We start from the raw sequence: 27913 nt of genomic DNA, 5'->3' as shown, positions 1-27913 counted from the left end.
TAAGGCAGTTTCAGAAAAGCTTACATTTTTTCATCAAAAAGAAGAAAGAGTTGTTAGGCTTTCTTAGAGCACGTGATAAAATGAGTTAGAAACCTGCAAGCAGTCATTGTACATAGCAAAACTAAAGGCTGCTAAATAGGTTTTTAGCTTTGGATTTATTGAATGTAGCTGAAAATGGTTTACTATAGTAAAGAAGCTAAGATCTAAGAGTAGACTCAAAAGACCTTTCTTGGGTGACATTTAATCATCCAACAATACGTCAAAAAAAAGCATCAAAAGAATGGCTGAATCTTGCTGTTTTGTTTGTGGAAATGGAGGAGTTATGACAGTGATTCAGGACCATTGGTGCTAGAAATTATGTAATGATTATCACAAAGGAGTCCAGACGACTTTCCAGATGACTTATGCAAGAAAATGGAGGGAAGAAGGGGACTATGCAACTCATCATGACAAGCTACAAAAATTTAGCACTTCCCAAATGCCTAGCAGATTGTGACCTGATGACTACAATTATACATGATAAGCTCACTATCTTGAATAAACTAATGACAGATCCCCATATTACAAATATGTGACTCAAAATATCTGTGAGATTCCAATATATAAACTGCCTTTTCTCTATTTTTAGTATGAAATTTGTGTCCTCTAGGTGGTTAGGTATGAATTTGGAATTTACCATCTGTGAGTTGTTTAGTAAACTGTTTTATGCTTTTCTTCCACAGAGACTCATCCCCGTCCTCCAAAGCCAGACCCCATAAAGAGTGTGTCTAGTTCTCTCAACAACCTTACTCCTGCCAAGTCAACTCCAGTTATTAATAATGGGTCCCCAACTATCCTGGGCAAGAGGAGTTATGAACAACACAATGGCATGGATGGTAGGTATATCTGGATGATTTTAAAGGTGTTATTGGGTCCCTTGGGCCTTGAGGACATTTATGTAGGGTTTGCTTTCCTGTCTTAGTTTGCTTTTATTTTGGTTAATGACTTTATTGCTGGGCGGAGGAGTGAGATAAGCATCACTTTCTTCTTTCTTTTCACAGTGATTGTGAATGGAAAAAGATCCCTCCCTCCTCTTTGGGCTTTGAGAGTATTATCACATGTCAGTTGGCCCAGAGCAGGGGTTCTTATTGGGGGGTCTGCGAAAACACACACACACACACACACACACACACACACACACACATAGTTTTTGACAGTCTTTCAGATTGGTTTTCTTTACAATCCTTTATATTTTATTTCGTTCATTTAAAAGCATTCTTTACCAGATGCCAAATGGTTGATACCAAAAGGTTAAAACTTTTGCCATCGACTATTTCTCAGTTGGTCTGTAACCTTACTTTAATGCTGGACAAGTTAATTCACTACTGTGTGAATTGACTCATTTTCCTTCTCTGTCAAATAGTGATAGAAAAAAATACCTGTTCTATTAGGGAAGGGAGGGAGGGAGGGAGGGAATGGGCCTATACTGCTTACTGTGTGCCAGACACGGTGCACAGTGTTATCCCGTTTGAGCCTTACAACAATCCTGCTGTGCAGGCACTCCTGTCATCTTCATGTTACAGTTGAGGAAACTGAAGCCAGCACAGGTTAAGGTACTTGACCAGGATCACAGAGCTAGTAGCTGGATATGAGCTCAGTCAGCTCTTCTACACTGCAAGTCCAGCACCCTGCCTACTGTGCCACTAGCCGCCACCAAGAATTTCTATGAGGATCGAATGAGAGACTTAACATGAAAGTGCTTCATAAAGCTCAAGCTGAGTAACTATATTGTTTATCACTGTGATTGTCACTCTCTTGTAGAGTGTCAAGAATAGATAAACAAGACTTATCTCTCTTGAGGAGAGACTTTGGGGATTGGCACCCACTGGGCTAAATGCCACCTTTGGACCATCTGCACTCCCTCTCAGTTTTTCTGGGAGTTATATGACGCACGGGAGAGAAGACCCTTAGCCTCTCTGAGCAGGTATAAACAAGATCTGATTACTAGAGGCAGGCAGAAAAATCATTGCTTCCGTGGAATGCCTGGGGTACATTCAAAGTGATCAAATCTATGAATACAGCCAAGGCCCTTTTTATGCCATCTTGAGTATATTGACTATAAGCCAACATATCCAATATTAGGAACCCTGGCCTTAATCCCTGCTGTCTCTGTGAATTATACTTGTTAAATTCAGTGTCATTGTTGGGATTGTTGATGTGGTATTTTTTTCTCTTTTCTGTTCACCTGTGCTTTGTCAGGCAACATGAAGAAACGCCTTTTGATGCCTAGTAGGGGTAAGACCTCACAGCTGTGTCAGCTGATGCTAGGACAGTGTGGTCTCAGTCTCATTTGTGGCTTCTTTAGCTGGCTTGTCTGTGCTTTGTGGCTACTAATGCTATGTGTAAATCTTGTCTTGGTAGCTGAATATCCTTTGGACAATATCTGCATTGATGGTCCACGCAGATGGGACACCATGCTGTTTGCCTCCCTCCCTTAGGGGATATTACTGGGATTATCTGACTTCTTGGCAGTCCCTCCTCAAATATGAGAGTCAGTTCAAATTGAATTTTATTTTACTCTAGTTAGAATGATTATCTTAATTTTAAATCTTTTTAAATTAACTTTAATGAATTTCATAACACCCCATGAAATAATTTAAGAAATTCTAGGGTGTTGCCCAGCCCAGAGTGGCATTCGTTGGTCTGAAGTGTAACCTTACTAAGTGACTGAGTGTGCCTCATCCTGCAGTGGCGCATTTCTTGATATTTCTTTCACAATTGCTATTTTTCCCTGAGCTGTAGGCCTTTCCTAAAGGCAGCTCTGAGACTACCCTGGGGTCCAGATTTCCATAAAACAAATTCAGTTGCTTCTAAGGTTCCCATGAATGAAGTAGTAAAGGTCCTAGGAGAAAAACCCCAGGGAAAAGAAGGAGGTTAGTCATCACCAGGGAACCTCTCGTCCCAGACTGGGGGAAGAGTTGCCTGCACTGTGGTCGCTTTTTTGAGGTTAGTTTGTCACTCTTGTTCATAGTCATCCAACTGGTCGAAGGTCAGGAGGGCCAAACAAGTCTCGTGCACAGGGCTGCTTCTAAGGCCTATGTCTCGACCACACTGTTGGCTTATCTGCTGCAATGGGAGCTTCCCTTCATCCCATCTAACACAACTCTGGCTTACCTTTGGGGGAATCAGACTTCTAGCATCTGCCATAAGTGGGCTTCAGGGCCAAAGGTCATCGTCTCCTTGGGAAAGCCAGTTAAGCCTGTTGTGTGTCATCTTCAAGCATACTGACCTTGGTCATACAGACATAGCCCTTTATTTTCATACTAGGCCTTTTTACAGATATATATATCGATAGGCAGGGAGTAGATAAGCACTTTTGGGAAATAGTTTCTGTCAGAGAACTACCGAATACTTAACTTGGCCTTAGAATGAGCAAACATGTCCCAGATGAATTCTAGGCTTCAAAACAAACAAACAAACAAATCCCTCATATACTTATGTGGACCATTTCAAAAAGGATATTGTCTGTGTGCTGTTTGCAGCGTGCTGTGCTGGAGTGGGTGCCAGTATGCATAGCTGCCTGCCTACCTACCTGCCTTTCTGTTGTGTATGTACCCACATCACCATTGTGATATGAATGATTGGCATGTTCTTCACTCCTGCATGCCAGCTCCTAAGGTCGTCTCACACTGTGGCTCTAAACATCTTTTATTTGATCCTTCTAATGTGAGATGCCAGGTGGAGTATTTTCCTTTTTTACCAACTAATATACGTGTTAAACGAGTTAATATTTACGTTACTCAGAAAATGATGGACTTTTTAAGAGATTGGGTTAGATTTTTAATATCAGGCAAATTCCTGGCATACCCTGAGCATTTCTTGGGCTTTGTGTGGGTATGGCCTTTGGTGGGAATGTCCTCCTTGTACACTTTACATCCTGTATATTACAGGAACACAGCTGGACATTGTAGTCACGATAGTAGACTTTAAAGCATTACAACAGAGCATAGGACACTCCCATAGGACAATACTGAGATGGATGACTGAAATAGTGCAGGGACTGGGCTTGGCAGAATAGGTTTCTGTTTGTGTTATCTGAGACTACTCATTCTCTGGCATTTGGTCTGCCCACTACCTGAAGAATCCATATATCTTTTACTAATGATCTTAGATACAGAAATCTCTCCTCTTTCAAAATTTTTAGGGTTTTTTGGCTTCTACCAGCTCCTTATATGCCCATTAAAGTAAGGCAGTGGTTGTGATGCAAAAGGCTTGAGGATGAAAAAAAGATTACCGGGATCTTTGGGGGTGGAGTAGGTGGATGGAATCAGGGGCTTCTTTCAAAAGTTACTTGGACTATTTTCATTTATAATGAACTCAGTACAAACAGAACTTGTTGCCAGAGATCAGATTAAGTGAACTTTGAGGGTCTGCTCACATGGGAAGCTTCATCCTTTGACCTTTTGTACTTATGCAGTTTAATATATTCCATACACTTCATTCTCGAAGTTAGTGTGCAAGAAGAACTCTTTATACACTCTGGGAAATCAACAGTCATAGCTATATATGGACACAATGCAAAAACATATTAAACCAAACACTAATAGCTCTTATAATTTTTGCATCTAATACAGGGGAAATGCTTCAAGAAGTGGGGTAGAAATGAGAGTAATATCAATGATAAGGTAACCAGGACATAAGTAGCCTACAGAACACAGGTGAGAGAACTAAGGCTGTTTAGTTTTTGAGAAGAGAAGACGTGAGGAGGACATCAGTATCTTCAGGTATTCAAAGGGCTATCTGTCATGTGTATTAGACTTATTCCCTTTGGCCATGGTGAGAAGAACCAGGAGTAAGTGGGAACAGGAATTTACAGAAGCTGACTTCACCCAGATGTAAGGAATAACTGTATGAAAAATTAGAGCTCTTTAAAAGCGTAATGGGATATATTCAAGTAGAAGCTAGATGACCCTTGCGTCACATGTTACTTAGAGATCTGTGAGGTCCCTTTCAGTTCAAAGATTGTATGATTCTAAGGGTGGAATTAAAAGTTTAGCTGAGATTTCAAAGTAGAAGCATCCTAGGAGAGAGGGCATATCTAATTAGAACTGGAAATGGAGGAACCTAGACATGTACAAAAGGGATATGAACAGATTAAAAGGACCAGGGCTTTGGCTGAGATGTAGGAAAAGTTGAGATTATAATGTGCTTCTGCCTTGAAAAGGGCTTTGTTGGAGCCCAAGTTCAGGTTAGTGAGCTTGATCCATGGAGCAATGGGAAGTTGATTAAATTAATCAAATTAGAGAAATAGATATTAAAATTTTAAATTTTGAGGACCTTAATATGCCCCTTTCAGACCTAGATAACTCTAATAAATAAGAAAAATATTAAAGACAAGAATACGATTTGGAAAAATTCAAGCTCTTTGGGAACTACCAAATAGGAATAGAAAGGACTTTACATATCCCTGTACTGCATATAGAAGTTTTACCCATGGGTTATGACCATGGGGCATAACAACCTCACCAAAAAAGTGTAGAAAATCAGAAAAATAGCACTTTAAGCACTAACAATGTGCCAGGTACTTTGTAAGTGCCAGAAATACAAAAAAAAGGCAAAAGACACGGTCTCTGTCCTTGAGCTCTAATGCAGGAGGCAGCAAACAAACAACTGTTTAGAAACAAGCTATATACAGGATAAATAAGAAATAATCAAAGGAGGTAAGGCACTAGAATTAAGAGGGATTGGGAAGGACTTCTTGTGGAAGGAGTATTTTAACTGGGATTTGAAGGCATCTAGGGAAGCCATGAGGCAGAGATGAGGAGGAAGAACATAAACACAAAACACATTATTTGCTGATCACAATGCAATAAAAACACTAATCAGTAGATGGTCCTTAAGTGAGGAGTTAAAATGTAATTGGAGACTAAATGAAAATTCTGAAGAACTGGTGGGTCAAGGAACAAACTATAGAAACAATAGAAAATTTCATTAAAGAAAATGACAATAATGGAATAATGTACGAAAAGTTGTGCTGTACTATTCTAAGGGGAAAATGTATCTAAAAGCAGTTGTGAAATGAAAATTTATATTATCAACCAAAAAAAAAAAAAGCAAATCAGTGAATTGACCCTGCACTTTCAAAACCAGAACAACAGCAAAAAATCAAAAAGTAAAAATTCTCATAATTGGGGCAGCTAGGTGTTGCACTAGATAGAGCACTGGCCCTGGGGTCAGGAGGACCTGAGCTCAAACTCAACCTCAGACACATAACACACTCACTAGTGTGTGACTCTAGGCAAGTCGCTTAACCCCAATTGCCTCACAAAAAAAAAAAATTCTCATAATTAAAGAAGAGATTGGAGGCAGCTAGGTGGCTCAATGGATAGAGTGCTGGGCCTCAAGGCAGGAAGATTAGTGTTCAAATCCAACCTCAGACACTTACTAGCTGTGTATCCCTGGGCAAATCATTTAGTTTCTGTTTGCCATAATCCACTGGTAAAGGAAATGGCAAACTACTCCGGGATCTTTGCCAAGAAAATCCCATAGACATTTAAAGCTAATTTAAAATAGGAAGCCCAGTTTGTTTGTTTCAAAAATGAGAAAGAATTTATAACAGTTGAAGAGGAAACAAGTGAAGTTATCAGAACTTTTGCCCAAATATGTGTTAACAAAACTGATAAGTATTGAAAATATATGAATACTTAGAAAAATATAAAATACTAACATTAACAAAAGAAAATTAGACTATCAAATATCAGAAAGAAATTTGTTATTGTTCAGTTGTGATCCCAGTTAGGGTTTTCTTGGCAAAGATCCTGGAGTAGTTTGCCATTTCATTCCCTTCTCCAGCTCATTTTACAGATGAGGAAACTGAGGCAAACAGGGTTAAGTGACTTGTCTAGGGTCACACAGCAAGTGAGTGTCTGAGTCTGGATTTGAACTCGGGTCTTCTTGACTCACAGCCCAGTACTCTGTCCACTCTGCCACCTAGCTGCCCTTAAAATCCACCATATAGAATCCAATCACATTCTGGAGCGAAGGGCTGCTTGTGGTTCCTTTAATAGCTGAATTCTTTTAATACATTACTCAGTCCATCTTTTATTTTTCAGGCTCAGGACTGGTGAAAGTTGCCAGTCCCTGTAGCCTCAGTGCTTGTCTAGCTGCAGTGCTAGACATACAGAAAGAGTGTAAATGCAAGGATTAGGGGTGGGGGGTGGGAAGGTATAATAGGAGCAAGCAGGTTTTCATTGATAATTTTCTATAGCAGACTACATTTTTACCATCACATAACTGAGGGATTTGGAGAATATAGTTCTGCTTTGTGATTTCTTTATTGATTTATATAAAGAGAGCTTGCCTCAGTAGAACAAAATAATACTACCTTTAAGGCTCCTCTCACACATAGCACTTTCCTACATACTCATTTTAAGCATTCAGCTGAGTATCCACGTCAAATAAAATGAAAAGCAGGGATCCATGCACTTACCCAGTGTGCCCACTTTAGGCTTGGTGCAAAGTGCAAACAGAACAAGTATTCACTGTAGATGATGTGATTTTTTTTAAATCCTCCTATTTACAAATCCTACTGTACACATCACATTTTTCTAGAATATGACAGACCTCGGGAAATTGAGTTTATCCATCTGGATAAGAAAATAGATGAGCCCACTCAAGCAGTACTTGAATGGGTGCTGCAGATGATAAGTGATCTTACTCTGCTCTTTAAATTTTTAACAAGTCATTTCCAAGCCCATGCCACATGCGTTTTGGATACCTTCCTCATCCCTATCCTACTGGAATTTAGATTCTGCCCCTGGGGCCCTGGACTTTGGTAGCAAGAAAAGAAATTAGACAAGCCATAAATGAACTGTCAATGAAAATATTGTCATTACCAGTTAGATTCCCAAGTTAATTCTTATCAGACTTTAATTAATTAATTCCAATACTACCTAAATTGTTTACTTGAATAACATTTGACATCCTTCCTGTCTCTTTCTAAGATACCAATATGGTCTTGAATCCAGGAAGAGACAAAGCAAAGAAAGAAAACTACTGGCTAATAGTCTTAATGAACAGTGATGCAAAACTGTTAAATAAAATGTTAGGAATTAAGTTACAGTAACATATTAGAAAAATTACACACTATGACCAGGTTAGATTTATACTAAGAATTAGAGATTGGTTTAACATAAGAATCATATTATAAATATAATAAACTATGTTAATAATATAAATAATAAAAAACATATGATGATATCCATAGAAGATGAAAGGCTTTTGACAAAATCTAACTAAATTCTTTTAAAGATTCTAGAAATCTTAGGAATAAATGGACCTCTCTTTGATATTGTGAGTGTGTGTGTGTGTGTGTGTGTGTGTGTGTGTGTGTGTGTGTGTGTGTGTGAGTGAGAATGTGAATGAGTGAGCATACATTATATAGTAGAGAAGAGACTTTTCCAGTAAGAACAGGAATAGAGCAAAGGTACCCATTATCTGCCCTGCTATTTGACATAGTGCTAGAAGTGCTAACCATAGCAATAAGACAAGAAGATTGAAGAAATAAGAACAGTCAAAAAGAAAATAAAATTAATGCAATTTGTAGGTGATATGGTAGTGTACTTAGAACAGCCCTTGAAACAATAGCTTACGCAAAGTTGTAGAGTTTAGCTACTGATGCAGTCAGGCACAATATGCAGGTAAGTATAATAATTATCAGAGAAACATTTATTGCTTGTGAGTAGGTCAAGCCAATATAATAAAAATTACAATACTTCATGAATTGTTCAGTACTGTACCAAAGGGATTCCCAAAGGAATATTTCATAGAGATGGCAAAAATGATAATGAAATTCATGTGGAGAAAGAAATGGTCAAGAATATCAAGAGTAATAATAAAAAAAAAAAGGAAAGGAACAGGGTCAATCAGTACCAGATCTCAAACTATGCTACAAAACAGTAATTGCCAAAAATTATTTGCTACTGGCTTAAGAAATGGAGAGGCCACTTGGTGGAATAGTGTATGTACGTAACACACAGACACAGTAACTTAATATTTCATAAACCCAAAGACCACAGTTACTGGGGAAAGACTCAATATTTGACGAAAACTGCTATGAAAACTAGACATTAGTATGGAAGAAATTAGATTTAGACACCATAAACCAGGATAAGTTCCAAGTGATTATATGACCTGGAGCAGGAGATCATTACCATTCAAATCTATAGACAAGGAAAGAGTTCCTGGCTGAACCAAGGATAGAAAGAATCACTCGAGGTAAAATAGACAATTTTCATTGGCACAAACAAATGTAATGAAAAAATTAGAAGGGAAAGTAGGTAAAGTTTCTAGAAATTCTCCAGAAGTAACTAGGAAAAATAATTTTGCAACATATTTTTCTCTGATTAAGATCTCATTTTCTCCAAGATGGATAAAGAACTGATTTCAAATTTATAAGACCAAGCCATTAGACGAATGGTCAAAGGATATGAACAGGCAGTTTTCAAAGGAAGAAATCCAAGCTATCAGTAACCATATTTTAAAATGCTCTAAAATAGTAATATGTAGAGAAATGCAAATTAAAGCAGATTTAAAATTTTACTTTATACCTATCAGACTAATACATGTTGGAGGGGCCGGGGAAAAGCAGACACTCCACTGTTGATGGAGCTATGAATGGGTTAAAGAGGAAAAGTTCCTGTATGTAATTTGTAAATATACATATATTGAGTGTCCGTCCTCAAAAAAAAAGAGTATTTATGGAAGTGTGCATTCAAAAACATTTGGACAGCCCTGATGTGTAGATATGGAACTCGAGAGGCTGAGATGTTTGAGGGGACATCAATATTAAGTTAGTCTTCGTGATTTAGAAGTGGAATAAGAATATAGGCAAATAGTGCTTAAAGCTAGTTCTACAAAGTTTATTAGCAGTAGACAAAATAGCATAGTTTCAATGAAGTACTTGGAATCAGCTTTTCTGGTTCCTAATTTCTTAGTGATCTGTTCTGGTTCCTGAGAATCCATGCATCTCATGTGGCAATTTCAGCAAATCCTTGTTTAGATATAGTCTAGATCTAAGCAGGAGCAGCATTGTCCAGGAGTGGTATTGTTTTAGGATGTCAGAGGAAGCTGAAGCCTTTTTCAAATGCACCTTCATACCTCATGCATCTTTGAGTCATGGCTTTGCCTAGGTAAAGATGCATATGAACATTGCCGGACTTGATTTGTTATATGGAGAGTATACTTTATTTAGTTTTGTCTGTTCTCTGCTCTGGAGTGAGGGAAGAAAAAAGCAGAGTCTGGCCAGGTGGGATAATTCCAACCTCTTGATAGTTGAGGTATAACCACTTAGTCTCCTTCTAGGACCCCTACAGTAGTTATTTTAAAAGACCCTACACATACACACACACACACACACACACACACACAAGCATAAAATTATACCAACTTAAGGACTTCTAGAAAGGTCCAAAACAAAGACAAATGCGAGACAGTAAGAGTATCATTCTCCAAGATATCCCGGGAAGCATTCTCACTGGTACCAAGAGTTCAGAATTCTTATTCATTCCGATCCTATTTAATCTCCTTGCTTGAGATCTTTAGTTTTTGTTTCTGGCTTGAGAAATTCTCCAATGTTGGGCATGTGTTGATGCAAATGAGAGATTAAAGTTGGTCACCATCCCTTACCTAAATATGAAGACAACTGTGGAGTGTTTTTCCCCTTTCACTGAAGTGTCCAGAAAAGAGTAAGGGGGAAAAGTACCATTATATCACACCAAGTCTCCTGTCTAGGCTTCTGCCTCCCTTGGGAAGAAGAGAAATGCCATTCCCTCGAGCCGGGTCTCCACTTTGGTCCCCTGCCTCCTTGTGGAAGAGGAGAAATAACATTCCATTTAGCACTAGACTCTGTCCTTTCATCAACTCTCAGGAAAATCTGAGTTCAACACCTGCTTTAAATATGTACTTAGCTGTGTGACTTTGGGCAACTCTAAGATCTAATGTTTTTATATGACCATCTGGCTCTAGCCTTCTTTCTAGGCTTGTCCTTCAATCAGTCAGTCATCTTGCATTTATTAAATTTCTGTTATTTCCCAGTTACTGTGCTAGGTTCTGAGGAAATAATGACAGAAATGAAACTATCCCTGCCCTCAAGTAGCTTGCATTTTATTGAAGGGAACAGCATGTACACATATAAGTATATGCAGATTATATGAAAAATAAGTAAAAGAGTTTTGGGAGGGAAGTTATTAACAATTGGGAGATTCAGGAAAGGCTTCATATAGAAGAAGAATTTTTAATTTGGGCTTTCTGAACTTTTAAAAAGTATTTCAGAAATCATTTCAGTATAATTTATTTCCTTCATAATCCTTTGTTTTTTAGTTTGTGCATTTAAAAACATTCTGAGAAGGGGTCCATAGGCTTCATCAGACTGCCATCTCTTACCTAAGTGCCTTTACATTGGCCATCCCCCCATGCTAATATATTTCCAATCTATACTCAGCTCAGATACCATGTTCTGCATTAATCTTTTCTTGATCCCCTGCCCGAGCTAGTTAGATAGCTTGGTGGATATAGAGGACTGGACTTAGAGTTAGGAAGACCTCAGTTCAAGTCCAGCTTCATGCACTTACTGGCACTGTGACCCTGGGCAAGTCAATGAACCTCTGCTGCCTCAGTTTCCTCAAGTATAAAATAGGGATAATAAGGGCACATATCTCCCAGAGTTGTTGTGAGATTGAAAAGAGATAATATTTGCAAAATGCCTAGTATAGTGCCTTGTACCTAATAAACACTGAATAAATTCTTATGTCCTTCCTTTACTCCTTAATAAATAGTATTTTTATCCTTTCTTGCTTCTTAAGTGCTAGTGCTTTCCCTCCCTAAACTATTATTTATCTTGTATTTTGTATATGTTTATACATGTCTTTATGCCCATGATAGAATTAGCTCCTTGAGAGCAGGGAATGTTTCACTTTTGGTTTTATATCCCCAGCATCTCACACTTCCTGGCACATATCAGCTGCTTAATAAATATTTGTTGATTGATTAATTGCCAGTAAACATGGTGGGGCAATTGTCAATTAAAAATAAGTTTCAGTTATAAATTCTTACCACCTCTAGTATCTTGTCAGGGAAGCTGGTTCTATGAGCCCTATACCAATAGTAATTGAAATAGCAGTGAGAAGTATGAAATACTGTCCCAGAAAAAAATTCAGCTTGAAGACAGACTCCAGGTATTCTGTAGGCCTACGCATGGCGATATATAGAGAAGGGAGACCATCTCTTTGTGCCTCTTAAAAAAAAAAAAGGCAACCAACCAACAAAGCGAACATCGATGTGTCATTGGTAGGGAGTTTCTAGTTTACAAATAGGCAGCTTACAGATTGCCTTAAAGATATCTCAGAGCCAAATGGCTGCTTTGGGGGAAAGAAGATACCCAACAAGAACAGGACCAGCTATGATAAACCTTCGTCATCCTCGCTGAGGTGTTGACTCTTTTGTATTCCGTCATTCTAAAATGCTTTACTATGGCCGTCATCAAATTTGTAGGCATTTCAACCTCTGTGTCATCTTACCCCTGCTACCAGTTCTTACCTTGCCCAAACTGGGTACTCCTTTATTCCCATCAACCTACCTAAAGACAAAGGTTAGGTATTTGGGTTTTCGTTGTTGTTGTTCAGTCATGTCCAACTCTTCATGACACCATTTGGGGTTTTCTTGGCCAAGAAGTGGTTTGCCATTTCCTTCTCTAGCTCATTTTACAGATGAGGAAACTGAGGCAAACAAGGTTAAATGACTTGCCCAAGGTCACACAGCTAGGAAGTGCCAGAGGCTGGATTTAACCTGCAAAGATGTGTCTTCCTGATTTCAGCTCCAGCACTTTATCCACTATGCCATCTAGCTGCCCAGGTATTTGAATCAGGTTGTTATTTATTTAAAGGAAATAAAGTCAAATAAATCAGAATATTGTCAAGTTACAAAGTTCAGAAATTGTGACCTAAGATTCCCCAGACCGAGGAATTTCCTGGGCTAGCTAACCCCCTCCAGTATCACTCTATTGCCACCACAGAAGCAGTCGTTACTTTACCTGGAAAAGCCCAGCTTTTTCTATTCAAAGCTGGTGTCCTTTCCACTAAGATCATTATTTCTAGGCCATTAGTCTGCCATATTTGCAAGGCTTCACCCACATTGTTGTACTATGAATACCTCCTCATGGGGGGAAATTGAGTTTTTAAACCATGTAATTTTCTCTGGGGAACTGAGGGAAATAGCATTTCTTCATGTAAGGCCAGAATAGATTTGGGTTAGCCAAAGAAGAGATCATTTGTAAACAGTGAGTGTAATAAGCTCTCTGAGGAGAATTTTGTATAGTGTCGTTGGTCTACCTGATTCCTGCTCTATACATGATGTAGCAAACTGAACTAGGAGTCTAAAGATTTGGCTGCAGGTTCTACCACTAGCTAGCTATGTGACATTGGGTAAGTCATGGGATTATGGATTTTTAATAGGAAAGGACCCTGATGATGATACTGCCCAACCTCATTTTGCAGATGAGGAAACTAAGCCTCAAAGAGCCTTGCCCCAAGGTCACAGGTAGTAGGTAGCACAGCTGGGATTAAAATCTTAGTCCTGTGGCTCCAGATATGGTCTTTTTTTCCCATTTTGTCACTCTGCCAGTCCAGACTCCTCAAATCTCCTCATCCATAAAAGAGACTTGGACTAGATGCTGAAATCTAACATTCTATGCTTTTTCTAATGAATGATTTTGCATACAGCCTCTAACAAAAAGTTATACATACTATACAGCTTATATACAGCAAGGTTGATTTTATCCTTGAATCTGATACTTAGAGACTTTAGGGGATGGAGAAAACCTACATGAGTCTAACCTCATGTAAACTTTAGTAGATTATTTGAAAAAAAAGAAAAAAGAAAGAAAGGCTCTTTTATGCCAAACCTGGCCTCTCTTGCTCCTTAGCTATAGGCACCTATGTCCCTTACAGTGGCAGAGAGCCATGGGGTAAGTACCTCTACTTAACTAAGGCAAATGTTTAGCCCAGTGCTTTTCTCACGCTGACTTAACTTGATTCTACCCTGAATTATCTCTACAATTTTTCCAGTTAAATAATAGTGATACTTCTGCCTTACTAGTGATCCAAGAGACCTGCTAACCAGGAATAATCATGAGGCTGGTTCCCATCTTGGTTGTTTGTGCCTATGAGTAGAAACATCTGAGAATAGCCTATAGAAGAGTAGAGGCTACAGAGAACTTCCTGGAAACCTTGGGAAAAACTATGACTACATCGAGAGGAAGAACCATGATGGAGTTAGTCAGGTCCAGGACTTGGTTTCTGGGGTAGAATTTCAGGCTTAAAAGTTCCTAGGAGAATTTAGGTTTGGCAGAATATTCCCCAACACAGCACAACAGCAATTTAGTTTACTTGTCTAAAGTTCAGGTAGCTGAATGGGGAGTAGTTGACAAGGACAGAATTCAGCCTCTTGGAGAGTCTTGCCTAGGGAGTGGAAAGCAAGGGGCATCTGCATAAATTGGAATAATACAGAAGTCATCATGTGCTGCCTTCTTGTACTGAAGCTATCAGCAGTTGCTAAAAATAATAATAATCTCTGATATCTGTAATGGAGCTTTCTGCAGAGAACAGCCATGGTGGCCAGCAGATAATAGAGGTGAGGCTGACAAGATTCCTCCTGGTCATCCCTGGGACATCATCTTAAGTTTCTCCCTCTTATTATGAGAAGAGGACACTGGAAACTCTTCCCGTCAGAGGGGAAGCTCTGCATATGATGTGACTCTTCTGGCTGTCTGATCCGAGGAGAATGTTCTATGGGCATTTTAATGAGGCAGTGTAATAATCTACTTTCATCACTCTGTCCTGGCTCAGGCTCTAGTCCTTGGATTATAGTTCCAGATTGGAGCAGTTTGGGGCCTGGAATTAGTTTTACTCCCCTTCCCTTTTAACATTTCTCTCAAAGCTTCTTGTATATACTTCCTCTAGCTTCAACAATCTGCTAGTCATTTATCTTAGAATAGAAAGGGCTTAATTCTATAAACACAGACTGGATGAGAGACAGTAGATGCTCTCTCCATCAAACACCAAACAGGTTACTTATGGAGATATAAATCCACATATAAGAAATTGAATTTGTGTGGCTTTTCTTAAGAGGCTTTATTAGACTGAGCCTGACCTCAATGGTGAGAGGAGTTCTTTCATATTTTAAAACAATCTATTGAGATACCTTCAGACAACCTATAAGATCAATAGCCTGTAATAACTTGTTTACAAAACTTTTTTGAAGGTAATGTAAATATGTTGTCTCATGATTAGTAGTAATTATTTTCTTCCCATGGTGATTTCCTTCAGCTCCCATCTCTCATTTGAACTATCTTTATGAAAGATTATTAATTATTTCATTTAACAAAGTGTTGTAACCAAAATAATTGAATCTGATTTAAGTTTTTTCAATCTGACTTCTTCCAAACTCACTGGTTTTTAATCTCCCCTAACTGGACCCTTGAACATTGCTTACCTGGTCTGCTTCATGCCTGCTGGTCCTCTGCCTTTGGAAAGGGGAATTGTTAGAAGTTAATTTCTGGGTAGATAGAGGAATAGGAATAATAGAGAGGTATGGGAACATAATTGAGCTATACTGTGCCATATTCTGTACTCTTTACCCTGAGGTATGCAGCTGTTTCTGGGTCCTTCCTGTCCTAGCCAGTCAGGTTTGCATGGCTGACTTTGAAAGTAAATATGCCTAGGAACAGGAGCACGTTGACTTTCTCTTATTAAAGTTAGCTTTTAATCCCAGAAGAGCCAATAGAAGAGGCATGTTGTTAACTCACCTGCTTTTAAAACTTGTCCCTGCATAGCTTCTGCCAGCTGACCTTCCTATACTCAAGTGAACATCATCAAACATACTGGTCCTCAGAGCTTAACACTGGTTAACTAACAGGGATGAAAGAGAGAAGTCCCACCATCTCTTCTCCCCTCCCCACCAGTGCCCTACAATCATACTCAAATTTCCTGGATTTTTTGAAGTGCCAGAGTTGGAAAGCTTGAGGTTCTGGATCCCAAACCCTAGGCAGATAGATTCAGGCGTCTCTTGTGTATGATTGGGACCTGGCTTTTCTTAGGACATTGGAAGTTGGATAATGTCAAAGCTTGGTATCCTGGTGTTCAGGGAAGATATTCACCCTAGTTTCTCTACGGGCCAAAAACTGGGAATCTTCTATGGATGAAATCTCTCCTCTTAACAGGTATCCATGTGACTGGAGTCAGAAGTAGTTTGCTTTTCTTTTCTTAGAGTGCTAGTATTTCTCAGTCCCTTAAAAGACTTAATTTGACTGAATTGTTGCAGCCTCTTCTTTGGCAACTATTTCCTCATTGTCCAATGCCTAGTGCTACTGCTTTGTGAAAACCTTTCTGAATAGACCTAGACAAGAAATTTTGATGAATCCTGATTGATATATTTTATCCTGAAATAAATCGATAAATAAACATATTCTTTCTCAGGTAAGCTACTAGTATAGTATTCACTTACCATCACCTCCCTTCCCATGAAGTGAAAGTGGGTCTCATCTGCTTCACTGCATCTGACTGTATCTGGAGTGTGGGATCCTGTTAGACATTGTTCCCTACTAGTCACAGCTCCTTTGTGTAATACTGAGCTATTTTTTTTTTCCTTTTCCTTTGCCAATCTGCCAATTTGATAGGAACATACTTAGGTAAGTAACTTGGAATGTTATCATGTTTGTTTTATATTCACCCTTTTCCATTAAGTTGCCCAAAGGGCCAGTGGAAAGTCCAGACACTTCCAAAGATCCCTTCCTAAATATCTAGTCTAAAGTAACTCTGATAAACATTGGACCCTAACCTTTTCCAGGAGAGGACCTAGTCTTCATTTCGCAAAATCTCAGTGTAGTTAGACACCATATTTAGAGTTCTGGGGTCAAATCCTACACTGTCACTTATTAAATTACTTTCAACAATGTGCTTTACTCTTCTGGGCTTCAGTTTCCTTATTTATAAAATTAGATGTTTCTACCAAATGATCCCTTCCAACTTTAAGTCATATGATCCTGTAAGATTTATGGAGGAAAACAGGTGATAACCCTTCTCTTCCCACCTCAGTGCCTGCAAGCCCTAGAATGAGTCACAGTGTGTCTGACCCTTGTGATCAGTTTAGGTTTCAAAACCTGTTGGTTCATAATAATCTATATTTGGGTAAGTGAGGCCCAGGAGGAAAAACTGTAACATCAACAGATTCCTGTGTTCTTTTCCCTCAGTGGGATAAGTGCTGATGGAAATCATAGAGATTGTGTGTGGTATTCATTGAGTGTCTGTTGTGTCTTACATTGAGGTCTTCACTTTTTCTTTATTTAATTCTTCAGTGACCCATGATTTTTTTTTTAGGTAAAATAAGAATAGATTGTTTTTTAAAGAGAGAATAGAGAGGCCATGTTGCATAATAAATAGAGACTTGGAGTAAAGAAAACTCAAATTCCCTGGCTTCCTTCTAAGACTTTGAGTTGCAGAGCAGATGACAACCTACATCAATACAAGGTAGTTCTTCTTTGGAAGTTCCTCTATCCAGTGAAATCATAGATCTAGGGTCTTTTTTTTTTTAAAGCCCTAAACCAAGCAGAACAAAGAAAAAGGATTTTTCAAAGACCATTGGTTCTAAAATCAAAACATTTCCTGTATAGAAGGATAGAGTTATTAAAATCCCCAAAAGAGATTAGATTGTTATTTCATCCACTTATCCCCTTGTTAGTTCTTCAGAGTTCCTTACACTGTAAAATGTAGTCACTAGATACCATGTGTATTCCTCAGCATGCAACCATGTTTACCTGGTCAGATAATGATGACAGAACATGGCAAAAAATATTGCAGCGACCTATGACCTTTCCCCACTGTTGTTAAAGGGAATCGCTTCCAGGAAAAGGAAACAAGCAACCTGAAGTAATTTATTTAGAGTTTTCATTAAAAGAGGGATATATTGGACCGTACTGACCATTGGACTCATCACCAAGGACATGTAGTTATTCCTCATTCATTTTTCCCCTTTTTCCTGTTTAACAGTCCTAAATTGTTATAAATGAAACTCATATTATTATGGGCAGGAGTCTCTTTGGAGACTGTCTGGAAAAGGACATAAAGATACTTAGAATTTTAGATTATCTCTTAGTTCAGTATACGGGGGGGCGTGTGTGTGTATGTTTTTACTCTTTCACAACTTACCAGTGGCATTTGTTTTGGGAGATTGAGCCCTAAAGTAGGTGATCCCTAGTGTGATAGTGTGCGAATTGTGGGGGTGGGACTACTGAGTAAAGGAAACTAAGACTTGGTTTGGGGAAGTAGATTACTAACATTCAGTGTATGGATCACCACATATATGGGTCTGGTTGTAACTTCAGGTTGCTAAATCCTAGCAGTACACATATTGGGGACAGAAGATATAGGGCATGGAGGAAAAAGTGACTGTGTGGCACTAAGGAATAGGGTTCTGAATTGTCAATAGTGGGAACAACAGAGCAGAGTTTGAACTTTCTCAGCCTAACAGTAGGAAGTTCTCTGTTGTCATGAGATTTAAGCTATTGATCTGCGAGTGAGGTTCTCTAAGAAGTAGGTAGAATTGGCCAACCAGCCATCCACAGATGAATGTGGAAAGTTTGGGTGGGGTGGGGTAGGAGAATGGCTATAGGGAAATTTTAAAGTTACAGCAACTTGTACAGAACATAGATAAATAACACATGTTAGCTCTGAAGATTGTATGTGTGTGTATGTGTAGCAGGAGATTGCTAGGATTTCTTCCCAAATATGTTCAGGATTAGTGAGGATTCTATGTAGTAGGGCTTCTGGACTTCCTAGAAAATAGATTTCCCAATGCTTAGGTTAGTCTATCAAGGGTGGGGAACCGGAGCCTCAAGGCCACATGTGGTCCTTGGTGTGGCCTTTTGACTGAGTCCAGGTTTTACAGAACAAATTCTTTTTATTAAGGGGATTTGTTCTGTGGTAAATAGATAGCAATTACATATTATTTGGATAATTTCTTCCTGCTTCTTGATGCCCCACTATTCTTCCATATAGACAGCCTGGAAAATATTGTCATTATTTCCTTAGGCACTCTTGCTTTCTGTCATCAGGTGAAGCTGAAAGGGATCTAGGTGTCCTCTGGACCAAGCAGGAGCCATGAATCAAGGAAACAACTACTCTTTGTTTGGTCTTGGCTTCCAAGACCACACTTAGGCCTATATAATTCTGGGAAGTGGGGGGGAGGGAGTTGGTATTCTGAGCCAGAGCTATGGGTAATAGCTTACCCTGGTTTCCACTCATTTCCCCTCTCCTTTTATGGCAAAGGAAGAAAGGTATATCATTGAGATGGGCCTGTTGGACAACCCTGGAGTCACTACTGACTAGAGAGTCTACTTTAGTTACAAATAAAGGAGTTAGCAGTATCCCATAGAGGATGTGTGGCTGGTACTTGAATATCAAGGTGAACATGGCAAAAAATGTGGGTACAGTTCAGAATTCCCCAAATACAAACTGGGACTCATAAGCCTTCAAGAACTTTACATTTCAAAGGATGATTAGTAAAGCTTTATTAAGGGCTAGTTTGCCTGGGCCTTAGGAAAGTATCTCTCTGTGTGGGCCAGTTCTCAAGAAATCATCTGCTTATTCTCTGTTTATTTCTTTGCTTATGGTTGCTTTGTTACTCTGTAAACCCCTCACTGTGCTCTGGAAAGGAAGGAACTGAGGACAGAAAGGCAGCTGTTGATTCTAGGAAGCAAAGAAATGTAATTGTCAGACCTTATCTTCTTAGTGAGCCAAGAGTCAGGCCCTGGAGTAACTAACTCCCTTATCTAACAGTGGAGAGAAATTGTGAGAGTGTGGCTTGATTAAAAGGTCACTTTGCTTCTAAATGGATAGCATTGCTGCTTCCAATCCAGCTTGTCTCAAATATGCAGCGATTTGGCTATAGCTGTGAAGTAGTTTTCTTTTTTCCTTAGATATGTTACCCCTACATCCTCTAGACCCAGAATGTATGCCTCAGAAACAGTGAAACCTGGGCTTTCCAGCATATAGTAAAGTTGACTTTCTTAATTCATAGTACCCCATGGAAGGGGTTTGCTAGTCAAAAATACCAGTTTAGAAGGAAGCACAGATTTAAAATGTTGCTATTTTTTTTAATTTTGTATGATTTCTGTCGTGGAAGAAATTTGGTGTCTTACAAGCTCTATTCTCTTTCCTGTTTGTTAGGACTGGCTAACCATGGACCAACCAGACAAATGGTAAGAGAGAGAAAACTCTGCCTGTGTCTAGATAGAGCTTCTCTGAAAGCCTTCTTTATCACCCTTACCTCCTTGTTGTCTCCTTTTAGAGAGGCATGGGGAGCTTTAAGGTTTATCTGCCTGAAACAGGCAGATAGAGATATCACTCTCCAGAGTTTATTCAAGGCATTCTGCTTTGACTTATGTTTCCTTGGATAGCAAGAGGATGATAAGACAAGTAGCTATTAATAGTGAGCTTGTGGAGAACGTGAGGAAGAATTCAGAGAGGGCTAGGATACAAAGTAGGCTTGAAGCTGATTGATATAGGAGGGTATCTGCTGAGAATAGATTTTCCTTGAACAAAAGTCTGAGCAGAGGACAGAATTAAATAGCCAGTCTGAGACATTGTGAAATAGTATTAGGGATGCTGGTCTGGCCTTGGCTCTGTCTGTTAACACTGTGTTTTGGTACTTGCCTGTGTGGTCATGAGGCTGGAAATTAGTTTCCCAGACCTCAGCTACCCACGTCATGGTCTGATTTTCCATGATCTGTGACTGACAGCTTAGAATGATCATCTAGTTAATTACCATCTCTCCCTACCTCTTCCTATTGTGTGTATCATTTCACAGTCCAACAGAGCCACATGAGCTAGATGCTAGGCACGGATAAGGTGTTAGACCTAAAACCATTGTGGAATTTCAGTGGGATGCTGTGAAGGCTTCATTGCAGACCATTTTGCCACCTCTGCTTCTAGGGGACACTGGCTACTTTTTTGTATCTGGTGACTAAAACACTCAAGTCTTTTGGGTAAAAGGGAGCCACACCCTAATTCTTGGCCAGGGTTAGAAATAGCTTTCCTGCTTCTTTGGTTTAGGGAACATTCTTGAGATGCCAACCAGAACCCAGTGTAGGGCATGCCATGGGAAAAGCAAACATGGGTGAATCAAACCATGTAGGACAGAGCAAGGCTGACCACCCAACCTAGAGTATTCCTTAGGAATCTAATCAGGAATCAGGGACAATAAAAGTTGTCTTTTCCTGATACAGCCTAAAATTTTTCTCCTCAATTGTCAGTATTTTAAGCCCTGTTTTCCAGTTCAGTATTGTTCTCTAAGATTCTGAAAATCTGTAGCATTGCTAGAGTTGGGGAAAGAAGTACTTTTATTTACTTGATTAAAATGAAAACAACTAAGTTGTGCTGCTGAGATAAAAAGCATTCTCTTTTGATCGGTTGTATAAAAAAAAATCTCATTGGATCTCCTTGGAGACTCAGAATTTGGCAATTTGGTAAATATTTGTTAAGAAGAATGCCCTGGAAAGTGTAGACTAGCTTAGAGTTGCCAGCAACATTCATATAATGCATAGTAAGATGCTATGAGGCAGCAAAATTTAGAGTTTGTGCTTTGGAAATACATCTGTCTTCAGTGTACATTCCCTCCCTCAGTGATTGCACTGTAGTGAGAGAAATACCACTTCCCAAAGCATTCCAATCCTCCCTGAAATTATAAGGATCAGTATCAGATTTCCCTTGGTCAGACCTAACTAGGAGATCTTGAAGAATTATGAGTTAATGCTGAGATACTGGAAACTACATAAAATCTTTCTTTCACATGTGAATAAACAGGGGAAGCTTTTCACACAAGGATGGGGTGAAGAGGTGAGGCTTATGAATGCTTTGTTTCCTCCCTCAACTTCTGAGGTTATGCTTTCCTGCTCTCAACCTCTGAAGTCAGTCTTGTTTGTTTAAGGTACATTATTTAGCCATATGATAAAATTGTGTCAAGAATGGTCGTTCCTTTTCTCCTTCCTTATCTACGTCATCTACAAGTATGGACTGGCCATTGGCCATATAGTTATTACCTCTTATGTATTATGTTAGGGACCAAGCCGAAACTTGCTGCTCAATGGGAAATCCTATCCAACGAAAGTCAGATTAATTCGTGGTGGATCCCTGCCTCCAGTGAAAAGGAGGAGGATGAACTGGATTGATGCTCCAGATGATGTGTTTTACATGGCCACAGAGGAAACCAGGTAGGACAGGGGCTTCCTTCAGGTCCAAATGGGGCCCTCCATTCCCATTATTTGGAATTCATGAATGGAGTGGGTGACCTATTAATTTATATCATCACAGAAAGTAGTGCTTGTGGGGAGAAAAGGGCCTCTCTGCATTTCTGCTGATTGAAGTCCTTAGATACAAAGGACTCTAGTTTACAGCCCAAAGAAAAACCCTGTCCAACCCTTCTTCCTTTTTTCCATCCCCCTCCTTCCCCCTCACCTTAGGCCCTGAGAAGTAGGAATATGTGTGTGCCCTATATACTAGAGAAGTAAATAAAAAAGCTAAAAATAAAGATCTGAACCAACTAGTGGACTTGGCCTCCAAGACTTCAAAAAGGTTTTGAGACCAGCATTTTCTCACCAGCTACTGGTCCATGTGAAACAGATCAGTTTGACCACCAAAGATTGTTTCTTCAGAGAGGCAGCAGTGTATAGTGGAAAGAACATTAGTTTTAGAGTTAGAAGTGTATTTGTTCAAAGCTTGGCTCTCACACTCACTTACCTTTTACCTTTCTGAATCCTCAGTGCCTCATTTATATTGATACTGACTCTCTCTCTCTCTCTCTCTCTCTCTCTCTCTCTCTCTCTCTCTTCTCTCTCTCTCTCTCTCTCTCTCTGTCATAAAGTCGTTGTGAAGAAAACTTCTCGTAAGTCTTGAAGCATTATACAGATGGGAGCTTCTGTCATTTTTTAAAGCTACTGTCTCTTCCCTCCAGCCTATTCTTCCTATTCCCTAAACTCCCTTTTTCCCCTTCAGGTCCAAGTCTTTACCTTTTGAGCTGGGGCACTGAGGCAGAGAGAGTTGAACATTGTGGTAGAAAATTGAAAGGTTTTATAGGTTCAAAGTATAGTTTGAATCAAGAAGGGCCAGACTAGGTTAAGCACCTATCTTGAAAACCAACCTTTCTTTTGTGCAAGGATATTGTTAATAAACATTGTGGCTATTTGTTGTTCTGCATTTGTAGGAAAATCCGAAAGTTGCTTTCATCTTCTGAAACAAAGCGAGCTGCCCGTCGCCCTTACAAGCCCATCATTCTTCGACCAAGCCAGTCCTTACAACTCAGGCAGCAGCCCCTGCCAGTGAATGAGGAGCCCATCATCATTGAGGACTAGCAACCCTTGGGCCCTTCAGACCAGCTTCCCACCCTGATTGACCCTCTGGAACTCTTCTGGATTTGTCCGAAAGACATTTTTCCACTGCCTTGCTGAGGCACTGAAGAGGGGAGATTTTGCAAAGCACTGATTTGCATATTGTAACCCCCTTAAGGAACTTGATTACTTCTGTGACCATAAACTGCTTTTGCCTGTGCACTCTCATTCTTTATCTCTTCTACCCCTCTCTCCTCTCCTCCACTCTCCTATACCTGTCTTCCTTTTACCTTTCTGCCCTCCTCCCCTTCCTTCTTTCCCCTCTCTCACTTTCCTTTTCCTCTTTTCCTCTTTCCTCTCATTCCCCTCCTTTTTCCTCTTCCTTTTAGCTTGTGCACTCTTCTCTTCCTCCCTTATTCTTCCCCCCACTTCTATTTTTATTTTTGGGTAGCCTCCCCTTCCTGCCTTTCCCTACCACTGGCAGAGGACCCTGTTCCTTGTGTGGACACATTGGAGAAGAATTGAAGTTTAACTTATTCAGAAAATGCAGAACAGTCATGTTTAGCTTTTTGTTTACTTTTTGGGTGGAATGAAGACTTGGAATCTTCTTTTGTGTCTCTCTTGGAGCTAGCACTGTTGGGCCTCTGCTTCCATGAGGCTGTGTTGTAAGATTTTGTTCTATTCTGTTGAAGGTGCCATTTTGTTTTATTTTTATTACCTTTTTTGTAGATGAACTTGAGACCTGTAACTCTTATATTTGGAATATTAGAATCAGAAAAGCCAGCAGCAAGTTCAGCTAGTTGTCTTGGGTCTGTCCCTTGTCTTTACAATAATTTTTATATTCAAAACAGAACAAAAAAAATCCAAACCCTTTTTCATCTCTTTAACACCAAAACTGTCCCCCTCTCCTTGGCCCTCAGAACACCTGTTGCAAACCCAAGAACTTTGGCAGTAGCACATATTCTTGGCCTCTGTGGGTTCATAGTGGAGAATGTTGAGAAGCAATGTTCAGTTGTTTACTTCTCCTACAGAAAGGTCCAGGAGGCTAGGCCCTAGGTCTCTGACTTAGTGCCAGGAGTAACTAATATTGTCTCTTGCCTCTAATCACCACTGAGATGTCCTAGCACAAGCCGAGGGCAGAGGAGCAGCAGCAAAGATCAGATTACTTAGCCCTGTTTCCCTAGCTCCCTTTTGCCACCACTACCACCCAAGCCCAAACTTTACAGGACTTTGGACTTGACTCAGCATCAGTATTTTTAATACACTGTCCTTAGGTTAGAGGACCCTGGCTTGTTAAGCTACATTACTGAACAGTTTCCATTTTGAAGGGAATTTAACGTTCAATTGGATTTTAATTTGAACACAGCTTGTCTCCCAAAGTCGTGTCTTTTCACCAGAACCTGTTTGTGTTTCAGGTTTTCATATCTTCTGGCCTTGTTCTGTATTTGAAGGCCTGCCTGGTTTTTCTCTTATGTCTCCTCCATGTGGGGTATTTCTGAACAAAAGAAATCTCTACTGTGTTTGAACAGATGTAAACTCTCATTTGCAACGTGTGTTGACTTGTACATGCCCCTGCCTCTGACAGACAACGCATGGAATAAAGCCCTTAATCATTCCTGCTTACTGTGTGGCCATGTGACAGGCCAGGGGACCGCTGTGTTTTGAACCCACTCCAGGTGATAAGGTTTGTTGTCCGCTGGCTGCGTCAGGCACGTGGAAACCCTGCGGCAAAAGACAAGACATTTCCGTTCCCTTCCTTACAGTGCAAATAAATCCACTAATGGAGCTTTTGTGAAACAGTTGTTGTCTCTGTTTGACAATGTTAAGGTACAGAGAGAAGGAAGAAAGGAAGTAAATTTCTTGTTTTCCCTATGTTAGTGGGTGTGGGGAGGTAAGGGAGTGGGGTGTCAGGGTCTGACTCACTCAGCATATTTGTAGTCCAAATTTGGGTAAAGTTCCATGGTCTTTCTCAGTATCAAGCCCATGATGGTATAAACTTGGAGACATTGTCCAGATAATTTGACATGACAAGAGAGGGATAAGTGAGTGATCTCTGGAGAATGGGGACAAGGGAATGGTACAGAGCCATTTCCAAGGTGGAAATGAAGGCAGCATGAAGATTGGTTCTAGAGTCAGAGAACCTGGGTCCAGGTCCCCAGCTCTACCACTTCTGTGCTGTGAGACCTTGAACAAGTAATTTAACCTCATGCTGGTGAATGATAATATCTTTGTCACAGGATGGTTATGAGAAGAATAACTTGTAAACTTTATAGTGCTATATGAATTGTTATTAACTTGACCAAAAAAAAAGGAAGGAAAACAATTTGGAATCAGAATTTGGAATTTCTAGCTAAACAGAAAAAGGAATGTGCTGGCTCTCTTCCCTTCCCATCTCCCCCCAGTCCAGAACTGACAGGAGGTGAGGTGCTACAATACAAGCAAGCTTGTTTGGTTAGATTTTGTCATTGATAATGCCAGAGTTAAAGATTCAGGCTCTATCCCAAGAATTAGCATTTTGTAAGATGAAGTTCTGTTTCTCAGCCCTATCCAGCTTGCCTGATCTCCATATGTACTACCAGACACGTCTAGAAGCACACAACACAGCCTCCAAAAGATAAAAATAGGTGATGAGGAAAGGAAGAAAGAAGTTGCCCATAGAGAGAAGTTAGAAATAGGGGTGTCTTCAAAAATTCACATATGATGTGATAACAGTAAAAGTGTGTTTGGAAAGAGAAGGGCATGGGTTATATGACTTCTAGAACCTAACAGCTAGAAGAGAGCTCATTAAATAGTCCAACTTCTTAATTCAATTCAACAAATAGTTCTTAGATTCCTGATTATAAGGTACTGCATCTTAAGGGCTTCTACCCTAGTGCTGGAATCAGTTCTCTTTGTATCCTCCCTGATAGGTTACTATCTGAATGCATCTAGGGACCATTCATCTTCTAGCTCCAGGGAGGTAACTGGGGAGACTTTACAGAGTAGGGTGTGCCTCCTGGGTGGAGAATGGGTTGGAGGGAAAATAAAGAAAAGCAAGAAACTTGGTGTGGTAATTCTTTCCTATGACAGTGACAGTCTATACTTGGGTCTTTAGTGAGGAATGCACACTATCTCCCCATGTAGGCAATACACAGGTCCCAGACTAAAGGTACTTCCAGCGATTCTCCAATTCTGTCCCTGCCTGCCTTGTGAGCGAGGTCCACAAGGAAACCAAGTAGCCTTTCTCTTAAGTGGATCCATTACAATGGGCAGCACGACTCTTTGAGACTATTTCTGCTGGCTTTCTTCCCATCTTTTGCACTCATCTCTGCCTGCCTGCGAAGATTTCCTCAGCTGTTACAGTGGACCATTAGATTCAGACCCCTTGCCAGACTAGATGTATAGTAGATCCTTACTGGCTAGCCTGATAATGTTGCTGCTCTGGCATCATGTGGCTTCCGTGAATATAGATAGGCCCTGGCTACTCAAACTTGGAAAGGCTTTGCCAGGCAGCCGTTAGGTGGCACCAACTTCACCTTTGACAAGTTAGAGCAAGTCCAGAGGCCTGATATCATCAGACTATGTGAGGCTATGAAGACAGAATATTGCAGCCTAGAGAAGAGAAGACTTGGGGGTAACATGATCGCTGTCTTTCCAATACTGTAAGACTGTCACACAGAAGGGGAGCCATTTGGGGAGAGAATAGTTAGTTGCAGAGAGTAAAATTATGAATGTCCATCAAAATGGAATGGGCTTCTTCGTGAAGTAATAAGTTCCTCATTTTTAGAGATATTCAGTTGGCTGCTTTGAGTGGAAGCCTTTTGTAGTGTATTGTAATACACTTTAGGTCATTGGACTTGTGTTAGGAGACCCGGAGTCTAGTTGAGGATGTGACTAAATGTGTGATTTGGGATAAATCCCTTCTCCCTGAGCCTATCCATATCTGTCAAAAAGGTGGTTGAAAAGTTAAGTACCTTCTGTTTCTGAGAAAGCAGCTCTAGAAACCCAAGGCAAGTCAGGAAAGATGCACACCATGCATGCATGTGAAACACAAAAGCAGTTGAGCAAGGCTGAGGACCTGCAAGTTGGCCTTTAACCATGAATATAAAGTCCAATCCTAGTGGACCCTAGTAGTTTCCCCGAGTGGGGGACTCAGAGCGAGTCCTGCCAGGAATAGAAAGAAGTGGCTCTGTGCTCAGAACCCAGAACTGAGCTCCAGCAGATGGCCAAGCCATACTAAACTCAGTAAAGATAAGGTTGAGAGGAAATCATCAAGCCTGCTTGGATATGAACTAAAATGGCCTGGGCATACCCTGGATTTACTAAAGGTTAAGATTAAGATCATAGATATTAGAAGCTTACAGAAAAGGCCAAGTGCTTCCTTATTCTCACTCCTTTTCTCTCTTTCCCTCTCCTTCAACTCTCTCAAAGACTCCAAACCTCCCTGGTGAAAAACAAGTCCTGGTTCCCAAAGAACCACCACAGTCTCCTGGGTAGGGGAAACTGGTGCTCCTTTGTGTCGAG

General features: G+C 40.0%; 1 protein-coding gene across 8 annotated transcripts in view; it reads left to right on the top strand.

Annotated features, from left to right (window-relative positions):
* MTA1 (metastasis associated 1) overlaps positions 1–25207 on the top strand; it is a 212526-nt gene extending 187319 nt beyond the window's left edge. For 4 of the 8 annotated variants that reach the window (XM_020974877.2, XM_020974874.2, XM_078151572.1 and 1 more), the window contains 5 exons: positions 723–875; positions 2239–2274; positions 20256–20287; positions 22146–22297; positions 23287–25207. In XM_020974877.2, coding sequence (XP_020830536.1) covers positions 723–875; positions 2239–2274; positions 20256–20287; positions 22146–22297; positions 23287–23434 — 521 coding nt within the window. In that variant the 3' untranslated portion in view covers positions 23435–25207. The remainder of the gene's footprint in view (positions 1–722; positions 876–2238; positions 2275–20255; positions 20288–22145; positions 22298–23286) is intronic. The other 4 variants (XM_020974878.2, XM_020974875.2, XM_078151573.1 and 1 more) reach the window with 3 other exon arrangements.
* The last annotated feature ends 2706 nt before the right edge of the window (positions 25208–27913 follow it).

The sequence above is a fragment of the Phascolarctos cinereus genome, unplaced genomic scaffold, assembly GCF_003287225.1.
Source record: "Phascolarctos cinereus isolate Bilbo 61053 unplaced genomic scaffold, phaCin_HiC Scaffold_3;HRSCAF=262, whole genome shotgun sequence".
NCBI classification, from domain to species: Eukaryota; Metazoa; Chordata; class Mammalia; order Diprotodontia; family Phascolarctidae; genus Phascolarctos; species Phascolarctos cinereus.
Note: the sequence above shows the minus strand (reverse complement) of the source record. Positions and strands in the feature narration are given on the sequence as shown.